This window comes from Acinonyx jubatus, chromosome A1 (genome assembly GCF_027475565.1).
Source record: "Acinonyx jubatus isolate Ajub_Pintada_27869175 chromosome A1, VMU_Ajub_asm_v1.0, whole genome shotgun sequence".
NCBI classification, from domain to species: domain Eukaryota; kingdom Metazoa; phylum Chordata; class Mammalia; order Carnivora; family Felidae; genus Acinonyx; species Acinonyx jubatus.
Window position 1 is genome coordinate 115,118,794 of NC_069380.1, and position 23,884 is coordinate 115,142,677.

The 23,884-nt window shown below is 37.4% G+C and overlaps 1 protein-coding gene and 1 pseudogene across 5 annotated transcripts in view; one reads left to right on the forward strand and one right to left on the reverse strand.

The window, feature by feature from the left end:
• ANKHD1 (ankyrin repeat and KH domain containing 1) overlaps positions 1–23,884 on the forward strand; it is a 131,134-nt gene that overhangs the window by 35,544 nt on the left and 71,706 nt on the right. For all 5 annotated transcript variants that reach the window (XM_053221918.1, XM_027076536.2, XM_027076537.2 and 2 more), the window contains exons 4-9: positions 309–456; positions 1,178–1,325; positions 3,391–3,624; positions 5,990–6,084; positions 23,070–23,307; positions 23,537–23,728. In XM_053221918.1, coding sequence (XP_053077893.1) covers positions 309–456; positions 1,178–1,325; positions 3,391–3,624; positions 5,990–6,084; positions 23,070–23,307; positions 23,537–23,728 — 1,055 coding nt within the window. The remainder of the gene's footprint in view (positions 1–308; positions 457–1,177; positions 1,326–3,390; positions 3,625–5,989; positions 6,085–23,069; positions 23,308–23,536; positions 23,729–23,884) is intronic.
• Positions 6,307–7,484, reverse strand: LOC106967646 (60S ribosomal protein L7a-like; annotated as a pseudogene).

Below are 23,884 nucleotides of genomic sequence, written 5' to 3' on the forward strand. Positions count from 1 at the left end.
GCATTGGTAGAGTTTAAAAACTTGTACATGTACTTTATTTAAAATTTAATATGACAATATGTTAGAACATTTCACAAAATAAAAATGACAGCTGTTTTCATATTCACTTATTGCCTTTCTGGCTTGGTTGGCCTACATGAATAATTAGTATTGCAAACAAGATGCTCAGCACACAAAATGTTCATGCAATTTTTTTCCTTACCATATCAACATTTTTCTATGTATGACTCTTTGTATTTAATGTAATTTATTTTGAGAGGGTTCTGACTCTTTCTGTGTTGGCTAATTGTTGATGGTTTTGTTTTCAGTCGTAGTCTGGCAGAAGCTTGTTCAGATGGGGATGTGAATGCTGTTCGTAAATTGCTAGATGAAGGCAGAAGTGTAAATGAACATACAGAAGAAGGAGAAAGTCTGCTGTGTTTGGCTTGTTCAGCAGGGTATTATGAATTAGCACAAGTAAGCAGAAATTATCTTGAGTGATTGAAATTGTGGAAGGATTTTGATTTTTGTTATCACTAATAAAAGAAATTGTAATTAGAGGGCAAGTTCTTTCCTTTCAGGCAGTGGGTAAAATAGAAACTGTACATAATTAATTTTGTTGCCTACACACGCAATTGGGCATGGTCCATTTTTCTGCTCAAAAATTTTTTTACTCAGAACTCTTCCTAATGAATAAGAAGCACATAGAAATAATAGTAATATTTTAAAACATCCTTAGAAATAATACACAGCTATAATGGAAAGTAGTGATTTATTTTCATTTCATCCAGATTACCTCAATTCTTATTGTTTTTTCTGTCTGTTTTAGCAGTATTGGGAAATACCCATGTGTTTACCAGATAGTTTCTGTTTGGGGAGTATAGTTTTGCTGTTCTCTTGCTAGATAATCCCAACCATAACACAAATTCTTTGAAAAGAGCAGTTAACATTTTATCATGGGTTGGCTAATGTGATTACCTACATTACCTAAAGATTAATATGTAATGGAACTGTAAAAAATAACGTCTAACTTAGTGTTTTAAGTGGTGAGCACTGGCATATTTTCCCAAAAGGTGGTTATTTTTTTATTTTTCTTCACCCCCACTCTAAAAGAATATCTTTCCAGATTCAGTATATTCTCTAGAAGTACTATTAGTAGTAAGAATTGACATTCCCTCTGTGTGTATGTGTTTTAAAGGTATTGCTTGCTATGCATGCTAATGTTGAAGATCGAGGGAATAAAGGAGATATAACTCCCCTGATGGCAGCATCCAGTGGAGGTTACTTAGATATCGTGAAATTATTACTTCTTCATGATGCAGATGTCAACTCCCAGTCAGCAACAGGTAAGTAGAAAGTGATGTGTAAATTTGAGGAAAGGAAATTGATATATTTAATTGTAACCTGAGAGATAAAAATTTGATTTTTACATCTGTGCATCAGTAGTGAACCTACAGAAAAATCTTAGCCATTGTTCAGGATCTCTGAGTAAAATATAAATTAATTTGATATCAAAAGACTGAGATTGTGTTTGCCTAAGAGTGACAGTTTTTCTTTTGGGGACACTTTCTTTTTTGCCATAATGATATGTAACATATAAAGAGGCCAAATTATGAACTGTATCTCTTATAATTCTTTATCTCATTTAAATCCAACTCTCTTGTCTTTAGATTATAAATTAACCTGAGATTATTTACCCTGTGGTAAATAATTTTCATGTCAGGCATACCGAATGCATTTACTATTAAGATATTCTTGTGGCAGAATGAAAGTTATTATAGTAAGGGCTGTTCTTTTAGTTATTTGTGTTTCCCAGACACACAGACTGGAGGAGCCTTGGTCATGTGTCTTGAGTTATAAGTATAGTTTTAGTGGTAGGATTCCTTGGATTTAGTGAGGCAACAACATAATTTTTAAAAATTTGCATAATGAAAGCATATCAGTGTTTCATACCATTAAGTGAATATTAAATGTAGCCTTATTTTTTTAATGATTTTTTAAAGTGAATTTATTTATTTTGAGTGAGCATGAGGGTACATGCAAGAGGGGAAGGGCAGAGAGAGAGGGAGAGAGAGAATCCCAAGCAGGCCCTGCACTAACAGTGAGGAGGAAGCCCCTAGGAAGTCTTGCTCATTTTAAAAATAAATTAGGTGAGATGCCTGGGTGGCTCGGTGAGTCAAGCTTCTGACTCTTGGTTTCGGCTCAGGTCATAATCTCATGGTTCATGAGCTTGAGCCCCATCCCCGGCTCTGTGCTGACAGTATGGAGCCTGCTTGGGATTCTCTCTCTCCCTCTCTCTCTGCTCCTCCTCTGCTCATGTTCGCTTTTGCGTGCATGCACTCTCTAAATAAACAAACTTCAAAAAAAATAATAAAATAAGCAAGACTTCCCAGAAGGATTTGTAGACCATTTTGCTGACCACTTTGTCTTTGTTGTAATAATAGTAATATGCTTAATGTGTAACATGGTTGAACAGTTGAATTCTGAACACATTGGATTCTTTAATGTTACTCTTCTTGCTGAATCTTTAAAACAGTCTTCTTTAGTCTCATACTGTTGGATAGTTAAACCACTTCTCTTACCCCCTCTAATAAATAAAAATCCTCAAAATAAAATCAGGAAAGAAAGAAGTGGCAAACCAAGGGATAATGACCTTGTAAAGAGATTTTTCTTTTGAAGGAATTATGCTGAGGGGGGTTTATATCTTCCTACTTCATTAGCTTGTCAAGTGAGATTAAGTGTCATTTAAAAAAAATCCCCCCCCTTTTTTTTTAATTTTTTTTTCAACATTTATTTATTTTTGGGACAGAGAGAGACAGAGCATGAACGGGGGAGGGGCAGAGAGAGAGGGAGACACAGAATCGGAAACAGGCTCCAGGCTTTGAGCCATCAGCCCAGAGCCTGACGCGGGGCTCGAACTCACGGACTGCGAGATCGTGACCTGGCTGAAGTCAGACGCTTAACCGACTGCGCCACCCAGGCGCCCCAAAAAAATCCCCTTTTAGCATATTTTTATCTAAAATAGTCTACGTATCATTCAAAATGATTCTTTTTTTTCAGTACAGTACAATTTAGGAATATTTAACATTTTCTTTCTATGTATATTCATGTCTTAATTTTCTTTTACCTTTCCTTTATACATTTTATTCGTAAGACAATTCATTGTTTTAGGTACATTTCCCATCTGACACATATCTTTAGCAGGAAGAGAAGTAAATTGACCTGTTTATAATAAATCTTTTAATTAGTAAGAAAATTAAGATTGCTACTTCTAACCAATAGAACAAAAAACTTGAGATGATAGTTTTAGTGGTTTATGTAAAGGAATTGAAGAGGTAGAGCTCGAGCATGGCATAATTATAATTGTCTCTATTTTATCATAATTCTATATTTCTTTTTGGCTTCTGTTAGGAAATACTGCACTAACTTATGCCTGTGCTGGAGGATTTGTTGACATTGTGAAAGTGCTACTTAATGAAGGTGCAAATATAGAAGATCATAATGAAAATGGACATACCCCCTTGATGGAAGCAGCCAGTGCAGGTCATGTGGAAGTTGCAAGAGTTCTTCTGGATCATGGGGCAGGCATCAACACTCATTCAAATGAATTCAAAGAAAGTGCTCTTACCCTTGCATGCTACAAAGGTACTCTCTCTATATATGAATATTTATATATATTTTTCATATCAACTTTGAATATTTGAATTTTGAGGGTTCTTTTTTAGTGTGTATATATTTTGAGCAAGAGACAGAGAACAGAGAGCACGTGCATGTGCATGTGCACAAGCTGGGGAAGGAGCAGAGAGAGAGAGAGAGAGAGAAAATCCCAAGCAGGCTCCATACTGTCAGTGCAGAGCCCAATGTAGGGCTCGATGTCACGAACCATGAGATCATGACCTAAGACGAAATCAAGAGTTGGACACTCAACTGTCTGAGCCACATAAGCACCCCGAGGATTAAATATTTGAATTAATTTTGTATTACTTAGGTTTTCCTTGTGCTATCAAATTATCTAGCTTCTAAGAGATTATATGGAGAGTCCATTTTAGTCTGTATCTCATAAAGTATAATTTAACAGTGTTTATTATTTTAATTTCTATTTATTCAGGTAGCTATGAAGTCAACAAAAACTTGTAGCCTAAAACTTGAAGGTTTCTGTTATTTAATAACTTTTGTTTTATATGATTTTTCCAACTATTACTTCAAAAATAAAGCACACTCAGACAGCAGTAAAAATAATAATCACAGTTGATATAGAAAACTTGAAAAACACAGAATAGGGTAAGGAAAAGAAATTTTACAATGACATGTAATGTTACCCCCTAAAGATGAAGGCATGTAAACAGTATTTTAGTATATTTACTTCCAGTGTGTTTTTTAAGCATATATATATATAAACATATGTATAATTTTTAAACTAAACAACCAAACTTAACTGTTTTGTAGTGTGCTTATTTTATTTAGCTATATGTCATGAACATTTCCCATCTCAAGAAATATTTTTCTAACACAGCTTTTGGTGGTCACATAGTACTTCACTATTTCAGGAGTGGGTTAGGCTGCACATGTCATGAAACCTAAATTAAGAATTATTTGAACAAAAGAGAAGCTTTTTCTTTTTTACATAAATCAAGTCCAAGGGTAGGCTGTCTAGAGCTAATTTAGCAGCAGTTCCACTGCTATCAAGATCTCAGAATTCTCTTTTTTCTGCTCTACCTTTCTAGTATGTGGTTTCTATCCTCAAAGTTACCTACACTCCAAAATGGTAGCTAGAGCCCCAGCAATCCATATTCTAGGAAGGATGAAAGGGTAAGGGCAAAATGGGGAGTGTCCTTCAATTTAGTAAGCTACCTTTAAGGAATCTTCATAGAAGTTCTGCCTTATAGCTACCACTTATATCTCACTGGCTACACATAACAAGGGAGGCAGGGAAATGTAGTCTTTTAGTCAGGCATGTTGCCACTCAGATAAAATCAGAGTTCTACTATTAAGGAAGACTGAAAGAGTGGGTATTGGGTAGGGAACTCGTAGTCTTTGCAAATACTTCAGATGGATGCACCATAATGCCTATTGTTGGACACTTGAATTGTTCCCAGTTTTTCACTATTATTAAAAACACTGTAATAACATCCTTGTGTAGACATCTTTGCCTAATCTCTGATTATTTCCTTAGGATAAATTCCTGGAAGTGGAATTGCTGGGTCAAAGGGTATGGACATTTTTAAGGCTTTTGATACATATTGCCAAATTGCCTTCTAGAAAGGTTGAACCAATTTACACTCCCACCAGCAGTGTTTGAGAGTGCCCTTTATCCCACCCTACACCCTCACCAACACTGGGTATTATCATTCTTTTTAATATTTGCCATTTTGATAATAGAAAATGGTGTCTCATTTTAATTTGCATTTGTTTAATAGGAAGGTTTAATTTTTTTTTTTCAGTTTAGTAATCATTTGCTTTTCTTTTTTAATAACCATTTCATGTCCTTCATCCATTTTTCTACTGGAGTGTTTGTCTTTTTCTTGCTGACTATTAAGGCTTTTTATATATTAAATGTATCCAGAGGGTTGAAATTATTTTGAAAGGATTATTCTATGCCTGTTCATTTCCACAGTGAGTTTATGGTCATTATGTTAATGCTGTTTTTATGAAAAATATGATGCAAACATACTTTACCTGGCATTTGATTTGATTTCGGTGTTTTGATTTGATAGTTTGATAAGTAGTTTATAATAGAATATATAACAGTATTATTGCTTTATTTAACTTGAATTATGTGCTTTGAACTAATTCAATCTTTAAAACCTAGATACCTTGACGAGAGCCTGCTTATTAGTTTGGATTGGCTTTGTAAAAGTGTCATTGCTTTATTGAATGAAAAATTAATTCTCTTATAAACTTTTGTATAGATACCTGAAAGAAAATGATTCCTCATTTTAATTCTTACGTATTAAATTAATACTCAGTTCTTTAGAAATACAATTTTAAAATTTGTGTTCTTTTCTTTAAGGCCATCTGGATATGGTTCGCTTTCTACTTGACGCTGGTGCAGATCAGGAGCACAAAACAGATGAGATGCACACTGCCTTAATGGAGGCTTGCATGGTAATTTTAAATTGCACTCACTTGAAACAACATTATTGAAAAACAATGTTTTGTTTAACCTTTGTTTTTGTTTTTGTTTTGTTTGTTTTGGAAGAGAACTTTTTTTAATGTTTATTTATTTTTGAGAGAGAGATAGAGTGTGAGTGGGTGAGGGGCAGAGAGCAAGGCAGACGGAGGATCTGAAGCGGGCTCGACTCCAACAGCAGAGAGCCCGATGTGGGGCTCAAACTCAGGAACTGTGAGATCAGGATCTGAGCTGAAGTAGGATGCTTAACCGACTGAGCCACCCAGGTACCCCAGAAGAGAACTTTTTTATTTTATGTACAGAAAATTCAACAGCATACACTTAGCCCAGTTTGGTGGACAGTTATTTAGCCTTTCCTTCTTCCAACTTGGCAATGCAAACCACTGACTTTGGACCCCGTACGTTGCTTCCCCAGTGATAGTGGATCTCATCATATCTGTCGTTGTAATTGGTTCTGATAGCTTCCACCAGCTTAGGCAGAGCTTCTTTGTCTTCCAAGTTAAGCTGTGTGAAGTCAACAGTGGTACAGGTCTTTCCGTGGGCCAGAAACCCCAATCTGGGCCTTCCCCTTGATAAAGAAGTAGGGAACCCCCATCTTAAGACACAGGACATGTAGGAAGTCAATCAGCTCAGTGGGATCCACATCATGTGCAGTTACTACCAAGTGAACCTTCTTATTTTCTATTGAGGTGGTGATAGTATTAACCCCAGCTTGAAGGACAGGTGGCCTCTTACTGGGGACATCCTCTTTCCCTGCAGCTTTCTTCTCAGACCAGGTCAACAGTCTCTCCTTCTTCTCTTGCTTTGTCTCTGTTCTGTATTTATGGGCCAGCTTAAGCAGTTGAGTAGCTGTTTGGTGGTATAGAGCCTGGGTGAACTGGTTAATTACAGGAGGCACTTTTATTTTATTTTTATTTTTTGTGCGGAAGGCACTTTTAGAGTTTATTTATTATTTATTTTGAGAGAGTGTGCGTGCATGAGCAGGGGATTAGCAGAGAGAGAGGCAGAATCCCAAGCAGGCTCCATGCTCACAGTATGGAGCCTGACGCCAGGCTTGAACCCACAAACTCTGAGATCATTACCTGAGCCGAAACCAAGAGTTGGATGCTCAACCAAATGAGCCATTCAGGTGCCCTCGGGAGGCACTTTTACATGTTCATAGAGTTTATAGCCCTTTGCCACTATAGGTGGATGTAGTGGGGCCATTTGACAAAGCAGGTAAGGTTCCTTTTGGGCTGGATATCCTGTCTGATGCCAAAATTCTTGGACCTTTTCTCAGGTGGAATTGACCACCTTTGGCCTCCTGCTTCTTCATTGCAGCAGGGGCCAGAGCCACCTTCCTCCCTGTAACCTTGTTTCCTTTTGGCATCTTGGATGGCTGGAGGAGACTTGTTTAACTTTAATCGGAAATCTGTCAATGTAGGAAGCACTACAAAAGGCAGGCTTGGCTCTGTCATTTCCAACACACCGATAGACTTATTCCCCCCCCCCCTTTTTTTTTTTGTTTTTGTGTTAAAAGACACATAACAGGGGCACCTGGGTGGCTCAGTCGGTTGGGCGACCGACTTCAGCTCAGGTCATGATCTTGCAGTCAGTGAGTTCGAGCCCTGCATTGGGCTCTGAGCTGACAGCTCAGAGCCTGGAGCCTGCTTCAGATTCTGTGTCTCCTTCTCTCTCTGCTCCTCCCCTGCTTGTGCTCTGTCTCTTTCTGTCTCTCAAAAATGAATAACCGTTAAAAAAATTAAAAAGACACATAACATAAAATTTACCATCTTAGCCATTTTTAAAAGATTTTATTAAAATAAATAAATATTTTATTTTTAAGTAATCACTACACCCAACATGGGGCTCAAACTCACAACCCCAAAATCAAGAATTGCATTTCTAACAACTGAGCCAGCCAGCTACCTCCCCCATCGTAGCCTTTTTGTTAAGTGTACAGTTCAATGGTATTAAATACATTAATAATGTTATGTAACCATCACCACTGTCCATCTTCATAACTCTTTTCATCTTGTAAAACTGAAATCTTGGGGCGCCTGGGTGGCTCAGTCGGTTGGGCGTCCGACTTCGGCTTAGGTCATGGTCTCGTGGTCCTTGGGTTCGAGCCCTGCGTTGGGCTCTGTGCTGACAGCTTGGAGCCTGGAGCCTGTTTCGGATTCTGTGTCTCCCTCTTTCTCTGACCCTCACCTGTTCATGCTCTCTGTCTGTCTCAAAAATAAATAAATGTTAAAAAAAAAGTTAAAAAAAAAAAACCTGAAATCCTGTACTCATTCAATAACAATTTCCCATTCCCTGCTTTCCCTAGCCCCTGGCAATCACCATTCTATTTTTTGTCTATGATTTTGGCTACTCTAATTATCTTGCTGAAGACTAATCATACAGGGCACCTGGGTGGCTCAATTGGTTAAAGTGTCTGACTCTTGATTTTGGCTCACGTCATGATCTCAGGGTTGTGAGATTTAGCCCTGCATCAGGCTCTGCATTGAGCACGGAGCCTACTGAAGATTCTCTCTCCCTCTCTCTGTCCCTCTCCTGCTCTTTCTCTCTCTCTACAATAAAAAATGAAAGAGTAATCATAAACGTAATTATAGTAAAACCTTGGTTTGTGAGTATAATTCTTTCCAGAATCATGCTTATAATCCACAGCACTTGTATATCGAAGCAAATTTCCCTGTAAGAAATAAGGGAAACTCAGATGATTCGTTCCACAACCGAAAAATATTCACATAAAAATAATTGCAATACAGTAATATAATAAAAAACATTAAATAAAATACAAAATATAAAGAAAGATAAACAAATTAACCTGCACTTCCCTTTGAAAACATTCATGGCTGGTGTGAGGGAGATGAGAGAGGAGGGTTATTGTGTAGGACGACTTTCACTATCACTAATGGAATCACTGCTGTCTATTTGCTCAGTGGAATCTTTTTCTTTTCATGCAACTTTAACAAGTAACCTACTCAATGACACTTAGTTTTGCCTCATTTTGAGGATTTCCTGGAAATGTGACTTTGCATTGTCATTAAACAGATTCATCGCTCACACTGCTACAGCCTTGTATGGGTGGTACTTTTCTACAAAATTTTGCAGTTTCCCACATTTTATACAGCTCCCTAATCTCATTTCAAGTGAGGGATTCCTCTGCTTTTTCTCCTCCTCTGCAGACGAGATGCAAATGTAGACTTATAAAATCTTGCATTCTCGGCCACTCACATACCTCATTTGTACTTCTTGATGATTTCCTTCTTAACTTCCACTGTAATCACCTCTTTATTCTTAACACCTTTCTTTTCAATCTATTTCTGCATGGGGTCCATTTTATATGCTCCCATGGCTGTTGACTATAGTACAGTATTAATAAACTCTTGTATGCTGTGTTTAATGTAACTGGCAATAAGACAGCACAGGAAAGGGTCTATATCTATCTGCAGGCAGCCTGACCTGGAATGAAGCAAAGCATTCCTAAACTTCCTCTTGAATGGAAAAGCAAAGGACTGTCCATAGGTGCTTTGAAGTGACAAAAAATACACTTGTGCCAGTTGTGGGCACTTTCTTGTGCTCTGAAAAATCACTGTTTTCTGCCAAATACTGTGGCTTGAGCCCAAGCATCTGAGCATGAGAGATGATCACCCACAATCCAGCAGCAAGCAAGTGAGAAAGGGAGAGGGAGAACCATTGACTCAGTTTGATCATGGGATGTTCAGCATTACGTACCACTCGTATTGCAAGACACCGCTCGTTTATCGAGTTAAAATTGATTAGAAATGTTTGCTTCTCTCGTGGAACCAACTCGCAGAACAAGTTACTCAAAATCCAAGGTTTTACTGTAATTAATTAATTTAAAAAAGAGGAATCTTACAGGATTTGTCTTTTTTTGACTGCCTTATTTCTTCACTTGTCATATTTTTCTCAAGATTTATCCAAATTGTAGCATGTGTCAGAATTTCCTTACTTTTTTAAGGTTGCATAATGTTTCATTTTATGTATATAACATATTTTGCTTATTCATTCATCCTGTGGTGGACACTTGGGTTGCTTCCGTGCTTTAGTTACTGTGTATAATACTGCTTTGAACATACCTGTACAAGTAAGTATCTGATCAAGTCCCTGCTTTCAGTTCTTTTGGGTATATACGTAGGAGTGGAATTGCTTGATCATATGGTATTTCTGTTTTTAATTTTTTGAGGAATTACCACTTACTGTTTTTCCACAGCGGTTTTACCAGTTTTATATTTCTACAGTGTACAGAGGTTCCAATTTCTCCATATTCTCACTAACACTTGTTATTTTCTGGGGTTTTTTTTTGATAGCAGCCATCCTAATGGTTGTGTGGTGGTATCCCATTGTGGTTTTGATGTGCATTTCTCTAATGATCGTGATGTAGATCATCTTTTCATGTGCTTATTGGCCATTTGAGTATCTTCTTTGTTGAAATGTCTATTCAGATCCTTTTACTGTTCTTGAATTAGGTTGGTTTTTTGTTTTTGAGTTTTAGAATTTCCTTATATATTTTGGATATTAATCTCTTAAACCCATTATAAATATACCCAAGTATTTTCTCCTATTCTTTTGGTTGCCTTTTTACTCTGTTGAATAGTGCCCTTTTATATAAAAGTTTTTATTATTTATTTATTTTAAAGTTTATTTATTTATTTTGAGAGAGAGACAGCGGGGAAGGGGCAGAGAGGGGGAGAGAGAACCCCAATCACACTCTGCTGACAGTGCAGAGCCCGATGCAGGGCTCAATCCTAGGAACTGTGAGATCCTGACCTGAGCTGAAATGAAGAGTCAGACACTTAAATGACTGAGCCACCCAGGCGCCCCTGTATGTAAAAGTTTTTAGTTTAATGAAATCCAATTTGTTTATTTTTTCTTTTGCTGCCTATGCCTTTGGCATTATATCCAAAAAATCACTGCCAAATCCCATGTCATGAAGTTTTGTCCTATGTTTTCTTCGAAGAGTTTTATAGTTGTAGGTTTTTTATCCCTTTTGAGTTAATTTTTGTGTATGGTGTCAGGTAATGGTCCAGCTTCATTCTTTTGCATGTGGATGTATAGTTTTCCCAGCATCATTTATTTGAAAAAAACCTGACGTTTCCTAATTGAATGGTCTTAACATCCTTGTCAAAAATCATTTAGCCATATATGCAAGAGTTTATTTCTGGAATCTTAACTTTCTTCCTTTTGTCTAGGTGTCTGTCTTTATTCCCATACCAAATGTTGTATTTATTATAGGTGTGTACATGTTTTGAAATCAGGAAGTGTGAATCCTCCTCCTGCTTTATTCTTCTTTTTCAAGATTGTTTTCAGGGTTCCTTTAGATTGTTGTTGTTTTTTGTTTTAATGTTTATTAAAGAGAGAGACTGAGTACAAGCAGGGGAGGGGCAGAGAGAGAGGGAGATACAAAATCTGAAGCAGGCTCCAGGCTCTGAGCTGTTAGCACAGAGCCAAACACAGGGCTCAAACTCACAATCCGTGAGATCATTACCTGCACTGAAGTCAGACATTCAACCTACTGAGCTACCCAGATGCCCCCTTTGACTTTTCTCTCTTTTTCTATTCTCTTTCTCATTTATTCTGCTCTAACCTTTATTATTTCCTTCCTTCTGCCAGTTTTGAGTTTAGTCTTTTTTCAATTACTTTAATTCATTTCTAGTTTGTGTAATTTTTAAAAAAATTTTTTAAGTTTTTATTTTTATTTTAATTCCAGTATATTTAACATACAGCATTAGATTAGTTTTGGGTGTACAATAAAGTAATTCAGCAGTTGTGTACTAGTGCGTATCATGGTGAGTGTACTCTTTAATCCCCATCACCTTTTCACTCATGCTCTCCCCACTCCTCTTCCCCTCTGGTAACCATCAGTTTGTTCTTTGCAGTTAAGAGTCTATTTCTTGGTTTGTCTCTCTCTTTTTTTCCCCCTTTGTTCATTTGTTTTGTTCCTTAAATTCCTCACATGAGTGGATTCTCTAGCTCCATCTATGTTGTTGCAAATGTCAAGATTTCATTCTTTTTTATGGTTGAATAATATTCCATCGTATATATGTACCATTTATTTGTCCATTCATCTATTGATGGACACTTAGACCACTTCCATAATTTGGTTAGTGTAAATAATGCTGCAATAAAAACAGGAGTGCATATATCCTTTTGAATTAATGTTTTTGTATGCTTTGGATAAATATCCAGTAGTACAAATCGTGGGGTAGTTCTATTTTTAATTTTTTGAGGAACCTACATACTCTTTGCCACAGTGGCTACATCAGTTTGCTTTCCCTCCAAATAGTGCATGAGGGGTCCTTTTTCTCTACATCCTTGCCAACACTTGCTGTTTATTGTGTTGTTGATGTTAGCCATTCTGATGGGTGTGAGGTGGTATCTCTTTGTAGCTTTGATTTGCATTTCAGTAATGTTGAGCACCTTTTCATGAGTCTGTTGGCAATCAGTATATCTTTGGAGAAATATCTATTTGTCTTCTGCCCATTTTTAGTTTGGTTATTTGTTTTTTTGGGTGTTCAATTGTAAACGTTCTTTATATATTTTGATACTAACACTTTATTGCATATGAAATTTGCAAATATTCTCTCCCATTCAGTAGGTTGTCTTTTAGTTGTCTTGATTGTTTCCTTTGGTGTACAGATGCTTTTTATTTTGAGATAGTCCCAATTAGTTTATTTTTGCTTTCATTTCCGTTGGCTCAAGAGACATATCTAGAAAAATGTTGCTATAGCCAATGTCACAGAAACTACTGCCTGTTCTCTCTTCTAGGATTTTTATGATTTCATGTCTCACATTTAGGTCTTTTGTCTTTTATTCACTTTAAATTTATTTTTATGTATTGTGTGAGAAAGTAGTCCCATTTCATTCTTTTGCATGTAACTGTCCAGTTTTCCTAACATGATTAAAAAAAAATTTTTTTTAATGTTTATTTATTTTTGAAGGAGAGAGAGACAGAGTGGGGGGCGGGGTGCAGAGGGAGAGGGAGACACAGAATCTGAAGCAGGCTCCAGGCTCTGAGCTGTCAGCACAGAGCCTGATGAGGGATTCAAACCCACAAAACGCGAGATCATGACCTGAGCCAAAGTCAGACGCTCAACCAACCGAGCCACTCAGGTGCCCCTTCCCTAACACCATTTGTTAAGAACCTGTCTTTTTCTTCAACATAGTATTGGAAATCTTAGCCTCTGCAATCAGACAACACAAAGAAACAAAAAGGCATCCAAATCGGCCAGGAGGAGGTCAAACTTTCACTCTTCGCAGATGACATGATACTCTATATGGAAAACCCAAAAGATTCCACCAGAAAACTGCTAGAATTGATTCATGAATTCAGCAAAGTTGCAGGATATAAAATCAACCCACAGAAATCGGTTGTATTCCTATACACCAACAATGAAGCAATAGAAGGAGAAGTCAAGGAATCAATCCCATTTACAGTTGCACAAAAAACCATAAAATACCTAGGAATAAATCTAACCAAAGAGGCGAAAAATCTATGTGCTGAAAACTATAGAAAGCTTATGAAAGAAATTCAAGAAGACACAAAAAAAATGGAAAAATATTCCATGTTCCTGGATAGGAAGAACAAATATTGTTAAAATGTTGATACTACCCAAAGCAATCTACATATTCAATGCAATTCTATCAAAACAGCACCAGCATTCTTCACAGAGCTAGAACAAATAATCCTAAAATTTGTATGGAACCAGAAAAGACCCCGAATAGCCAAAGCAATCTTGAAAAAGAAAACCAAACCAGGAGGCATCACAATCCCAGACTTCAAGCTATACTACAAAGCTGTAATCATCAAGACAGTATGGTACTGGCACAAGAACAGACACTCAGATCAATGGAACAGAATGGAGAACCCAGAAATGGACCCACAAACATATGACCAACTAATCTTTGACAAAGCAGGAAAGAATATCCAATGGAATAAAAACAGTCTCTTCAGCAAGTGGTGCTGAGAAAACTGGATAGTGACATGCAGAATAATGAACCTGGACCACTTTCTTACACCATACACAAAAATCAACTCAAAATGGATGAAAGACCTCACTGTAAGACCATCAAAATCCTCGAGGAGAAAGTAGGCAAAAACCTCTTTGATCTTGGCCACAGCAACTTCTTACTCACCACATCTCTGGAGGCAAGGGAAACAAAAGCAAAAATGAACTACTGAGACCTCATCAAAATAAAAAGCTTCTGTACAGCAAAGGAAACAATCAGCAAAACTAAAAGGCAATGGGGCACCTGGGTGGCTCAGTCGGTTAAGCGTCCGACTTTGGCTCAGGTCATGATCTCGCGGTCCGTGAGTTCTAGCCCTGCGTCGGGCTCTATGCTGACAGCTCAGAGCCTGGAGCCTGCTTCAGATTCTGTGTCTCCCTCTCTCTGACCCTCCCCTGTTCATGCTCTGTCTCTCCCTGTCTCAAAAATAAATAAACGTTAAAAAAAAAAAAAAAAAACTAAAAGGCAACTAACAGAATGGGAGAAGATATTTGCAAATGACATCATATAGAGTTAGTATCCAAAATCTATAAAGAACATATCAAACTCAACACCCAAAAAACAAATAATCCACTGAAGAAATGGGCAAAAGACATTAATAGACCCTTCTCCAAAGAAGACATTCAGATGGCCAACCGACACATGAAAAAATTCTCGACATCACTCACCATCAGAGAAATACAAATCAAAACCACAATGAGATACCACCTTACACCTGTCATAATGACTAACATTAACATCTCAGGCAACAACAGATGTTGGTGAGGATGCAGAGAAAGAGGATCTCTTTTGCATTGTTGGTGGGAATGCAAGCTGGTGCAGCCACTCTGGAAAACAGTATGGAGGTTCCTCAAAAAACTAAAATAAAACTATCCCATGACCCAGCAATTGCACTACTAGGCATTTATCCAAGGGATACAGGTGTGCTGTTTCAAAGGGACACATGCACCCCCATGTTTATAGCAGCACTATCAACAATAGCCAAAGCATGGAAAGAGCCCAGATGTCGATCGATGGACGAATGGATAAAGATGATGTGGTATATCTATATAATAGAGTATTACTCGGCAATCAAAAAGAATGAAATCTTGCCCTTTGTAACTACGTGGATGGAACTGGAGGGTTTATATAAGTGAAATTAGTCAGAGAAAGACAAAAATCATATGGCTTCACTCATATGAGGACTTTAAGAGACAAAACAGATGAACCTAAGGGAAGGGAAGCAAAAACAATATAAAAACAGGGAGGGGGACAAAACAGAAGAGACTCATAAATAATGGAGAACAAACTGAGGGTTACTGGAGGGGTTGTGGGAGGGGTGATGGGCTAAATGGGTAAGGGGCATTGAGGCATCTACTCCTGAAATCATTGTTTCACTATATGCTAACTAATTTGGATGTGAATTTTAGAAAATAAAAAATAAATTAAATTAAAAAAAATTTTTTTTAAACTGTCTTTTTCCCATGGCATATTCTTGCCTCTTTTGCAGAAGATCAATTGATTGTATAATTGCAGGTTTGCCATTGATCTTTGTGTCTATTTTTGTTCCCATACCATACTGTTTTCATTAATACAGCTTTGTAGTATAACTTGAAATCTGGAGTTGTGATACCTCCAGCTTTGTATTTCTTTTTCAAGATTGTTTGGCTATTTGGGGTCCTTTGTAGTTCCATACAAATTTTAGGATTATTTATTCTAGTTCTGTGAAAAAAATTCCATTGGTATTTTGATAGGGATTGCATTAAATCTGTAGATTGCTTTGGGTCATATGGGCTTTTTAACAATAATTGTTCTTCAAGTCCATGAGCCTGGAACGTCTTTCCATTTATTTGTGTTGTCTTAAATTTCTGTCATCAGTTAGTGTTTTATAGTTTTCAGAGGATAGGTCTTTCATCCCCTTGATTAGATTTATTCCTAGGTATTTTATTATTTTGGGTACAATTATTAATAGGTTTGCTTTCTTAATTTCTCTTTCTGTTGCTTCATTATTAGTGTATAAAAATGCAATGGATTTCTGTACATTGATTTTGTATCCTGTGACCTTACTGAATTCATTTATCAGTTCCAGTAGTTTTTTGGTGGAGTCTTTAGGGTTTTCTATATGTAGTATCATGACATCTGCAAACAGTGAAAGTTTTACTTCTTCTTTACCAATTTGGATACAAAATTGTATTTCCTTATTGTTGTCTCATTGCTGTGGGTAGGACCTTTAGTACTATGTTGAATAAAATTGGTGAGAGTGGACATCCTTGTCTTATTCCTGATCTTAGGGGGAAAGCTTTCAGTTTTTCATCATTGAGTATAATTCCAATCTATTCTCTAGAATTTCCTTCCTTCTGCTTGCTCTAGATACATTTTGCTCTTCTTTTTCTAGGCTTTTGAATTTTTTTTAAATGTTTATTTATTTTTGAGAGAGAGAGAGACAGTGTGAGCCAGGGAGGGGCAGAGAGAGAGAGGGAGACACAGAATCTGAAGCAGGCTCCAGGCTCTGAGCTGTCAGCACGGAGCCCAACACGGGGCTCAAACCTAGAAACTGTGAGATCATGACCTGAGGTGAAGTTAGATGCTTAACCGACTGAGCCACCCAGGCACCCTGTAGACTTTTAAAATGTGTGCTTAAACATGCAGAAGAATGAAACTAGACCACTTTCTTACACCATTCACAAAAATAAACTCAAAATGGATAAAGGACCTGAATGTGAGACAGGAAACCATCAAAACACTAGAGGAGAAAGCAGGAAAAGACCTCTCTGACCTCAGCCACAGCAATTTCTTACTTGACACATCCCCAAAAGCAAGGGAGTTAAAAGCAAAAATGAACTATTGGGACCTCATGAAGATAAAAAGCTTCTGCACAGCAAAGGAAACAATCAACAAAATTAAAAGGCAACCAACGGAATGGGAAAAGATATTTGCCAATGACATATCGGACAAAGGGCTAGTATCCAAAATCTATAAAGAGCTCACCAAACTCCACACCCAAAAAACAAATAATCCAGTGAAGAAATTGGAGAAAACATGAATAGACACTTCTCTAAAGAAGACATCCGGATGGCCAACAGGCATATGAAAAGATGCTCAACGTGGCTCCTCATCAGGGAAATACAAATCAAAACCACACTCAGATATCACCTCACGCCAGTCAGAGTGGCCAAAATGAACATATCAGGAGACTATAGATGCTGGAGAGGATGTGGAGAAATGGGAACCCTCTTGCACTGTCGGTGGGAATGCAAACTGGTGCAGCCACTCTGGAAAACAGTGTGGAGGTGCCTCAAAAAATTAAAAATAGACCTACCCTATGACCCAGCAGTAGCGCTGCTAGACATTTACCCAAGGGATACAGGAGTACTGATGCATAGGGGCACTTGTACCCCAATGTTTATAGCAGCACTGTCAACAATAGCCAAATTGTGGGAAAAGCCTAAATGTCCATCAACTGACGAATGGATAAAGAAATTGTGGTTTATATACACAATGGAGTACTACGTGGCAATGAGAAAGAATGAAATATGGCCCTTTGTAGCAACGTGGATGGAACTGGAGAGTGTAATGCTAAGTGAAATAAGCCATACAGAGAAAGATACCATATGTTTTCACTCTTATGTGGATCCTGAGAAACTTAACAGAAACCCATGGGGGAGGGGAAGGGGGAAAAAAAATGAGGTTAGAGTGTGAGAGAGCCAAAGCATAAGAGACTCTTAAAAACTGAGAACAAACTGAAGGTTGATGGGGAGGTGGGAGGGAGGGATGGGTAGGTGGTGGGCATTGAAGAGGGCACCTTTTGGGATGAGCACTGGGTGTTGTATGGAAACCAATTTGACAATAAATTTCATATATTAAAAAAAATAAATAAATATAAAAATAAATAAATAAAATGTGAGCTTAGGTTATGATGTGTTTTTTTTTCTGCTCTTCTAATTTTATGCACTTTGAGGTATAAGTTTCCCTCTCAGCACTACTTTAGCTGTGTCTTATAAATTTTAATATGTTGTATTTTGTTTTCATTCAGTTCCATGTATTTTTTTTTTATTCCACTTGAGACTTACTCTGTGACTCATAGGTTATTTTGATGTGTATTTAGTTTCCAAACATCTGAAGATTTTCCTGTTATCTTTCTGTTACTGATTTCTAGTTTGGTTCCATTGTGATCAGAAAGTACATTCTATATTATTTTAGTTTTTAAAAATGTTTGAAGTTTGCTTCATAGCGAAGATGTGGACATATATTCCCTGTGCATTTGAGGACAATGTATATTTTGCTGGTTGGGGTGGAGTGTTGTATAAATATCAATTAGATCCTATTGATTGATGGTAGAATTCTACATTTTGTGTGTGTGTGTGTCTAGTTTTTCTAACAATTGTTGAGAGAGGTGTGTTATAATCTTCATCTGTACTTGTACTTATGGATTTGTGTGTTTCATTTCGTTGGTTCTTTTTTTTCACATGCTGGAGCTCTGTTGTTTGGTACATACACATTTTCAGAATTGCTATTTGTCTTTTTCACGATTGCACTTTGATCATTATGTGAAGTTTTTCTCTGGTAATCTTTGTTCTGAGGTCTAATTTGTTAATATGGCTCCTGATATTATTATAGCTACTCTTATTTTCCATTGATAAATGTTTTTGCCCTTTCCTTTCAATCTTTGATATGTTTGATATGCCTATATTGTTATGCTGAAGTGATTTTTTTTGCAGACAGTGTATTTTTAGGTCATGTTTTGTAATCCACTCTGTCAGTCTTAGTATTTTAATTGGTTTGTTTAGACCATTTACATTTAATGAGGGGCACCTGGGTGGCTCAGTTGGTTAAGTGTCAGATTCATGATCTCAGCTCAGGTCTTGATCTCAAGGTCATGAGTGCAAGCCGTTGAGCTCTGTGCTGGATATGAAGCTTACTTAAAAATATAATAATTATTATTGATGTGGTGTTCTTATATTCTCATTCTTTGTTGAAATTTATTATTTTTTTAAAGTTTATTTTGAGAGAAACAGCACAAGTGGGGAAGGGGCAGAGAGAGAGCAAGGGAGAGAGAATCCCAAGCAGGCTTCTGCTGCCAACACAGATCCTGACGTGGGGCTCAAACTCACAAAAGCGTGAGATCATGACCTGAGCTGAAACCAAGAGCCGGACATTTAACCGACTGAGTCATCCAGGCACCCCTGCAATTTATTTTTTATTCGTTTTCTCCCCTTTATTTTCTTTAATATATCATTAATTGCCCCTTTTTAAAAATCATCTATATTTGATTTGCTTCTAGGTCTATTTTTATTGTATATTTTATATCTTGACAATTATATTTTCTTGCCTTTTAATATGTCTAGTATTTTTAGCTGTAAGTCATATGCTGTGGATTATTCCTTTTCACGGATCTTGATTATCCTGTCTTTTAACAAAAAAACAATATTTTTGAGTTAATTTATGTTGAGAGACTGCACGTGTGCACATACGAGCCGGGGAGGGGCAGAAAGAGAGAGAGAGAAAATCTCAAGCAGGTTCTGCACTTAGCATGGAGACTGATGTGGGTCTCAATCTCACAAACCCATGAGATCACGACCTGAGCCGAAACCATGCATTCGATGCTCAACCGACTGAGACACCCAAGTACCCCTATCCTGTCATTCTTTTTAAACTGTTAAATTTTGTTCTAGCAGGCAGTTAAATGACCAATGGATCACTCTAATCATATTGAGGCTTAAATTCATCTTTACTCTTTTTTTTTTTTAACGTTTATCTTTGAGAGAGGGGGAGGGGGGACATATGCAAGCAGGGGAGGGGCAGAGAGAGGGGGACAGAGGACCCAAAGCAAGTTCTGTGCTGACATCAGAGAGCCCAATGTGGGGCTTTGAACTAGTGAACTGCGAGATCATGACCTGGCTGAAGTCGGACACTTAACCAACTGAGCCACCCAGGTGCCCCTAATTCATCTTTTCTCTTAAATTCCTGGTTGCTTCCTCCTTGATCTTTGGGTATTCCTTAGTATGGATCTATACCATCTCAAATGACATCCTGTATATTCACCATGATCTTTCTATTCTGCCTGAGTCTGAACTCCCAAAGCTCCAACCTTTCAGCACCCAATCTCTACTAGGCATCCTGGAGTATCATCCTCAGTGTGTTCAGCTCAGGAGTTGCCCAAGTTTCTGAAGAAGATAATTTTGTATAGATTTTTGAGACTTCTTCTCTGTATTGTTTTTCCTCAGGTATCCTGCCCATCTCCCCAGGTCCTAACTGTTTTGGCTGCCTTGTATTCTCATCTTTGTTTTCTTTGCTGAAAGAGATCTTCACTCTTTGTTTAGCTTTCAGTTTCCTTAGACCATGGTTTGGGAGATGCCTAAAGAGAGAAAGCTGTAGTGAATGTAGGGTTCAACTTATGCGCTGCCTTTTATTAGTGCCTAGCCTTAGGCTGGGTGTGGTTCATGCCTCCAGTTGCTTTATCTCTTTAGCCCAATTTTTACAGTTGTTTATTATAGGAGAGTGAGTGCATTACCAGCTACAGATCTATGGTTAAGACTATAAGTCTTATATGTTTTGTTAATTTTTTAAACATTTATTCATTTTTGAAAGACAGAGCACAAACGGGGGAGGGCTAGAGAGAGGGAGACACAGAATCCAAAGCAGGCTCCAGGCTCCGAGCTGTCAGCACAGAGCCTGACGCGGGGCTCGAACTCACGGACTGCGAGATCATGACCTGAGCTGAAGTTGGCCATTCAACCGACTGAGCCACCCAGGCGCCTCTAAAGTCTTATAATTTAAAAAAATTCTAATAATGATATTAGACCTTTGAGATTGGATTATTCTGTTTTTACTTCTTATATTTTCCTTTGGCAAAATAAATATTGTTTATTAAAGCAAAAAGTGCTTAGTGTAATTTTTCTCTTAATATATGTACTCAAGATATGGCAGCAGAGTAGAAGAGTCAATGAAGAAATTGAAGTAAATTCACACAAAACTATTGGGAGCTAGAGGAGCTATGCACAACAGTAGTTCCCTGATCTGTGAATACTCATAAATTCTTTTTTCTTTTAAATTAGAAATGTATTTCAAATGCCAAATAACTTAATGCAGTAATTTGGTTAAAATACATTTTATTTTAGGGGCACCTGGTTGGCCTAGTCAGTTAAGTGTCTGACTCTTGATCTCAGCTCAGATTATGATATCAAAGTAGTGAATTTGATCCCAGCATTGGTTGGGCTCTGTGCAGGACATGGAGCCTACCTTAAAAATATATACATATAGTGGGTGGTGGGCACTGAGGAGGGCACCTGTTGGGATGAACACTGGGTGTTGTATGGAAACCAATTTGACAATAAATTTCATATTAAAAAAAATATGTGTGTGTGTGTGTGCGCGTGCATGATTTTACATATATTTGAAGGGTTAGCGTTTAATAGTAAAGATAGAATTTTAGTTTTATTTTTGTTTTAGTAGAACTGAAATTTTAATGCCAAGTTATTTGTTTTTGACATCATGTCAACAGTGATTAAAGCTGGGCTAGTCATTTAGTTAAATATAATGAAATTTTTGTTGGATACTGAAATCTAACATTTAATAAGGTTTCTTTATTTTTTATTATTTAAAAAAATTTTTTTAATGTTTATTTATTTTTGAGACAATGAGAGAGCCAGAGTGCAAGCAGTGGAGGGGCAGACAGAGGGAGACACAGAATCCGAAGTAGGCTCCAGGCTCTGAGCTGTCAGCCCAGAGCCTGATATGGGGCTCGAACTCCCGAACCGTGTGATCATGACCTGAACCGAAGTCGGATGCTTAACCGACTGAGCCACTCAGGCACACCTAATTAAGGTTTCTTTAATTAATTCTTTAATAAAAGAATTGCCTAACCTTATAAAACCTTGTTTTTATACTCAGTCTTTGCCTTTCATTAGTAATATTTTGGTCATTTTTGAAATACAGAACAACACAGCATTTGACTTTATATGGCCCAATAAGAATTAAGGCCTACATAAAATTTTGAAGTAAAGAATTTGAAACTAAAGAAGGATATTTATGGTGATAGAGGGGTAGAATGAATACCCTCCATGAGAGTGACTTATTAATTGCGTTACTGTCTGTGCAGATGGACCCATGGTAATATTACTTACAAGTGAATTGATACTGATTTTTTTTTTAATTTTTTTTTTTTTAACGTTTATTTTTGAGACAGAGAGAGACAGAGCATGAACAGGGGAGGGTCAGAGAGAGAGGGAGACACAGAATCCGAAACGGGCTCCAGGCTCTGAGCAGTCAGCACAGAGCCCGACGCGGGGCTTGAACTCATGGACCGCGAGATCGTGACCTGAGCTGAAGTCAGACGCTTAACCGACTGAGCCACCCAGGCGCCCCGATACAGATTTTTTTTTATCTTTGTAAAATTCTTTGCCTCATTGTAACAAGCTAGTGCTGAGGCAAATTATAGGTTACTATCAGACCACAGGGGTTTTCCTTGGTGACATAATCCCTAGTGGTAATGACTTCATAGAATTTATTGTTATTTTTTTTGCCAAGTCTTTCTTTTTTAAACAGATCTAACAAAGTTTCTATGCTTCAACATGACACCTAGGTTTGAGGGTATCGGTATATTTTACCTGGCAGTTGTATAAACAATAATTGTTTGAGGTACTATTACTCTTGACTATGGATTTAACAGTTTTTTGAACTTCAATGAATGTGGAAATTTGAAATTATTTAGAATTGTAAATATGTCATAAGTCTGATTATTTTCAATATTTGGGCTTGCTCAAAACTAAGGGAAAGTAATTTTAATGGAGTTTTTGATAAAGTCAGCTCACTTCTCAGCTGGGCATAATAGTATATATGTATCTAAGGTGCATCTCCTTTTCTTCCTTTCTGACTTTTCTCAATCTCTTCTGTTCTTCCAATGTTAAAAACTCAAAATAACAACCAAACAAAAAACGTTTCTTCTTGTTTTACTTCTGAAAATCTGCAGGATGGACATGTTGAGGTAGCACGTTTGCTTTTGGATAGTGGTGCTCAAGTGAACATGCCTGCAGATTCATTCGAGTCTCCGTTGACGCTAGCTGCCTGTGGAGGACACGTTGAATTGGCAGCTCTACTTATTGAAAGGGGAGCAAATCTTGAAGAGGTTAATGATGAAGGATACACTCCCTTGATGGAAGCTGCTCGGGAAGGACACGAAGAGATGGTGGCACTACTCTTAGCACAAGGTAAAGTAGTTTTATTTCTTTAATTAAAAGATCTATTTCGTTTGGATGTTTTGTGTCATCAGTCAAGGTTACTACTACTAACATATTTTTTTGCATTGATGATAAAGTAAATTTTCCATGCCCTGAAAGGAATCCCAGAAGCTGGGAGAGATCATTAACGCTGTTTAGAGCAATATCTTTATTGTAAGTCTTTTGCCGCTAGTTTTACAAACTTTTATGCTTTTCTCAGGAGCAAATATAAATGCCCAGACGGAAGAAACCCAAGAAACTGCTCTGACTTTGGCTTGCTGTGGAGGATTTTCTGAAGTTGCAGACTTCTTGATTAAGGCCGGGGCTGATATAGAACTTGGCTGCTCCACACCTCTAATGGAAGCTTCACAGGAGGGACACCTCGAGTTGGTTAAATATTTACTGGCTGCCGGTATGTGGCTTTAAAAGTGCCTTTTAAAAAAAGGCTTTTTATATAGCTTTTGTAACTTTATCAATGAAACTTACTGTTTTATATCTATAAAAGGTGAAAGCCAGCTCCACAATTGAATTGCTCTTCTTGGGCTCCTAAACCTCTGAAATGTCATTT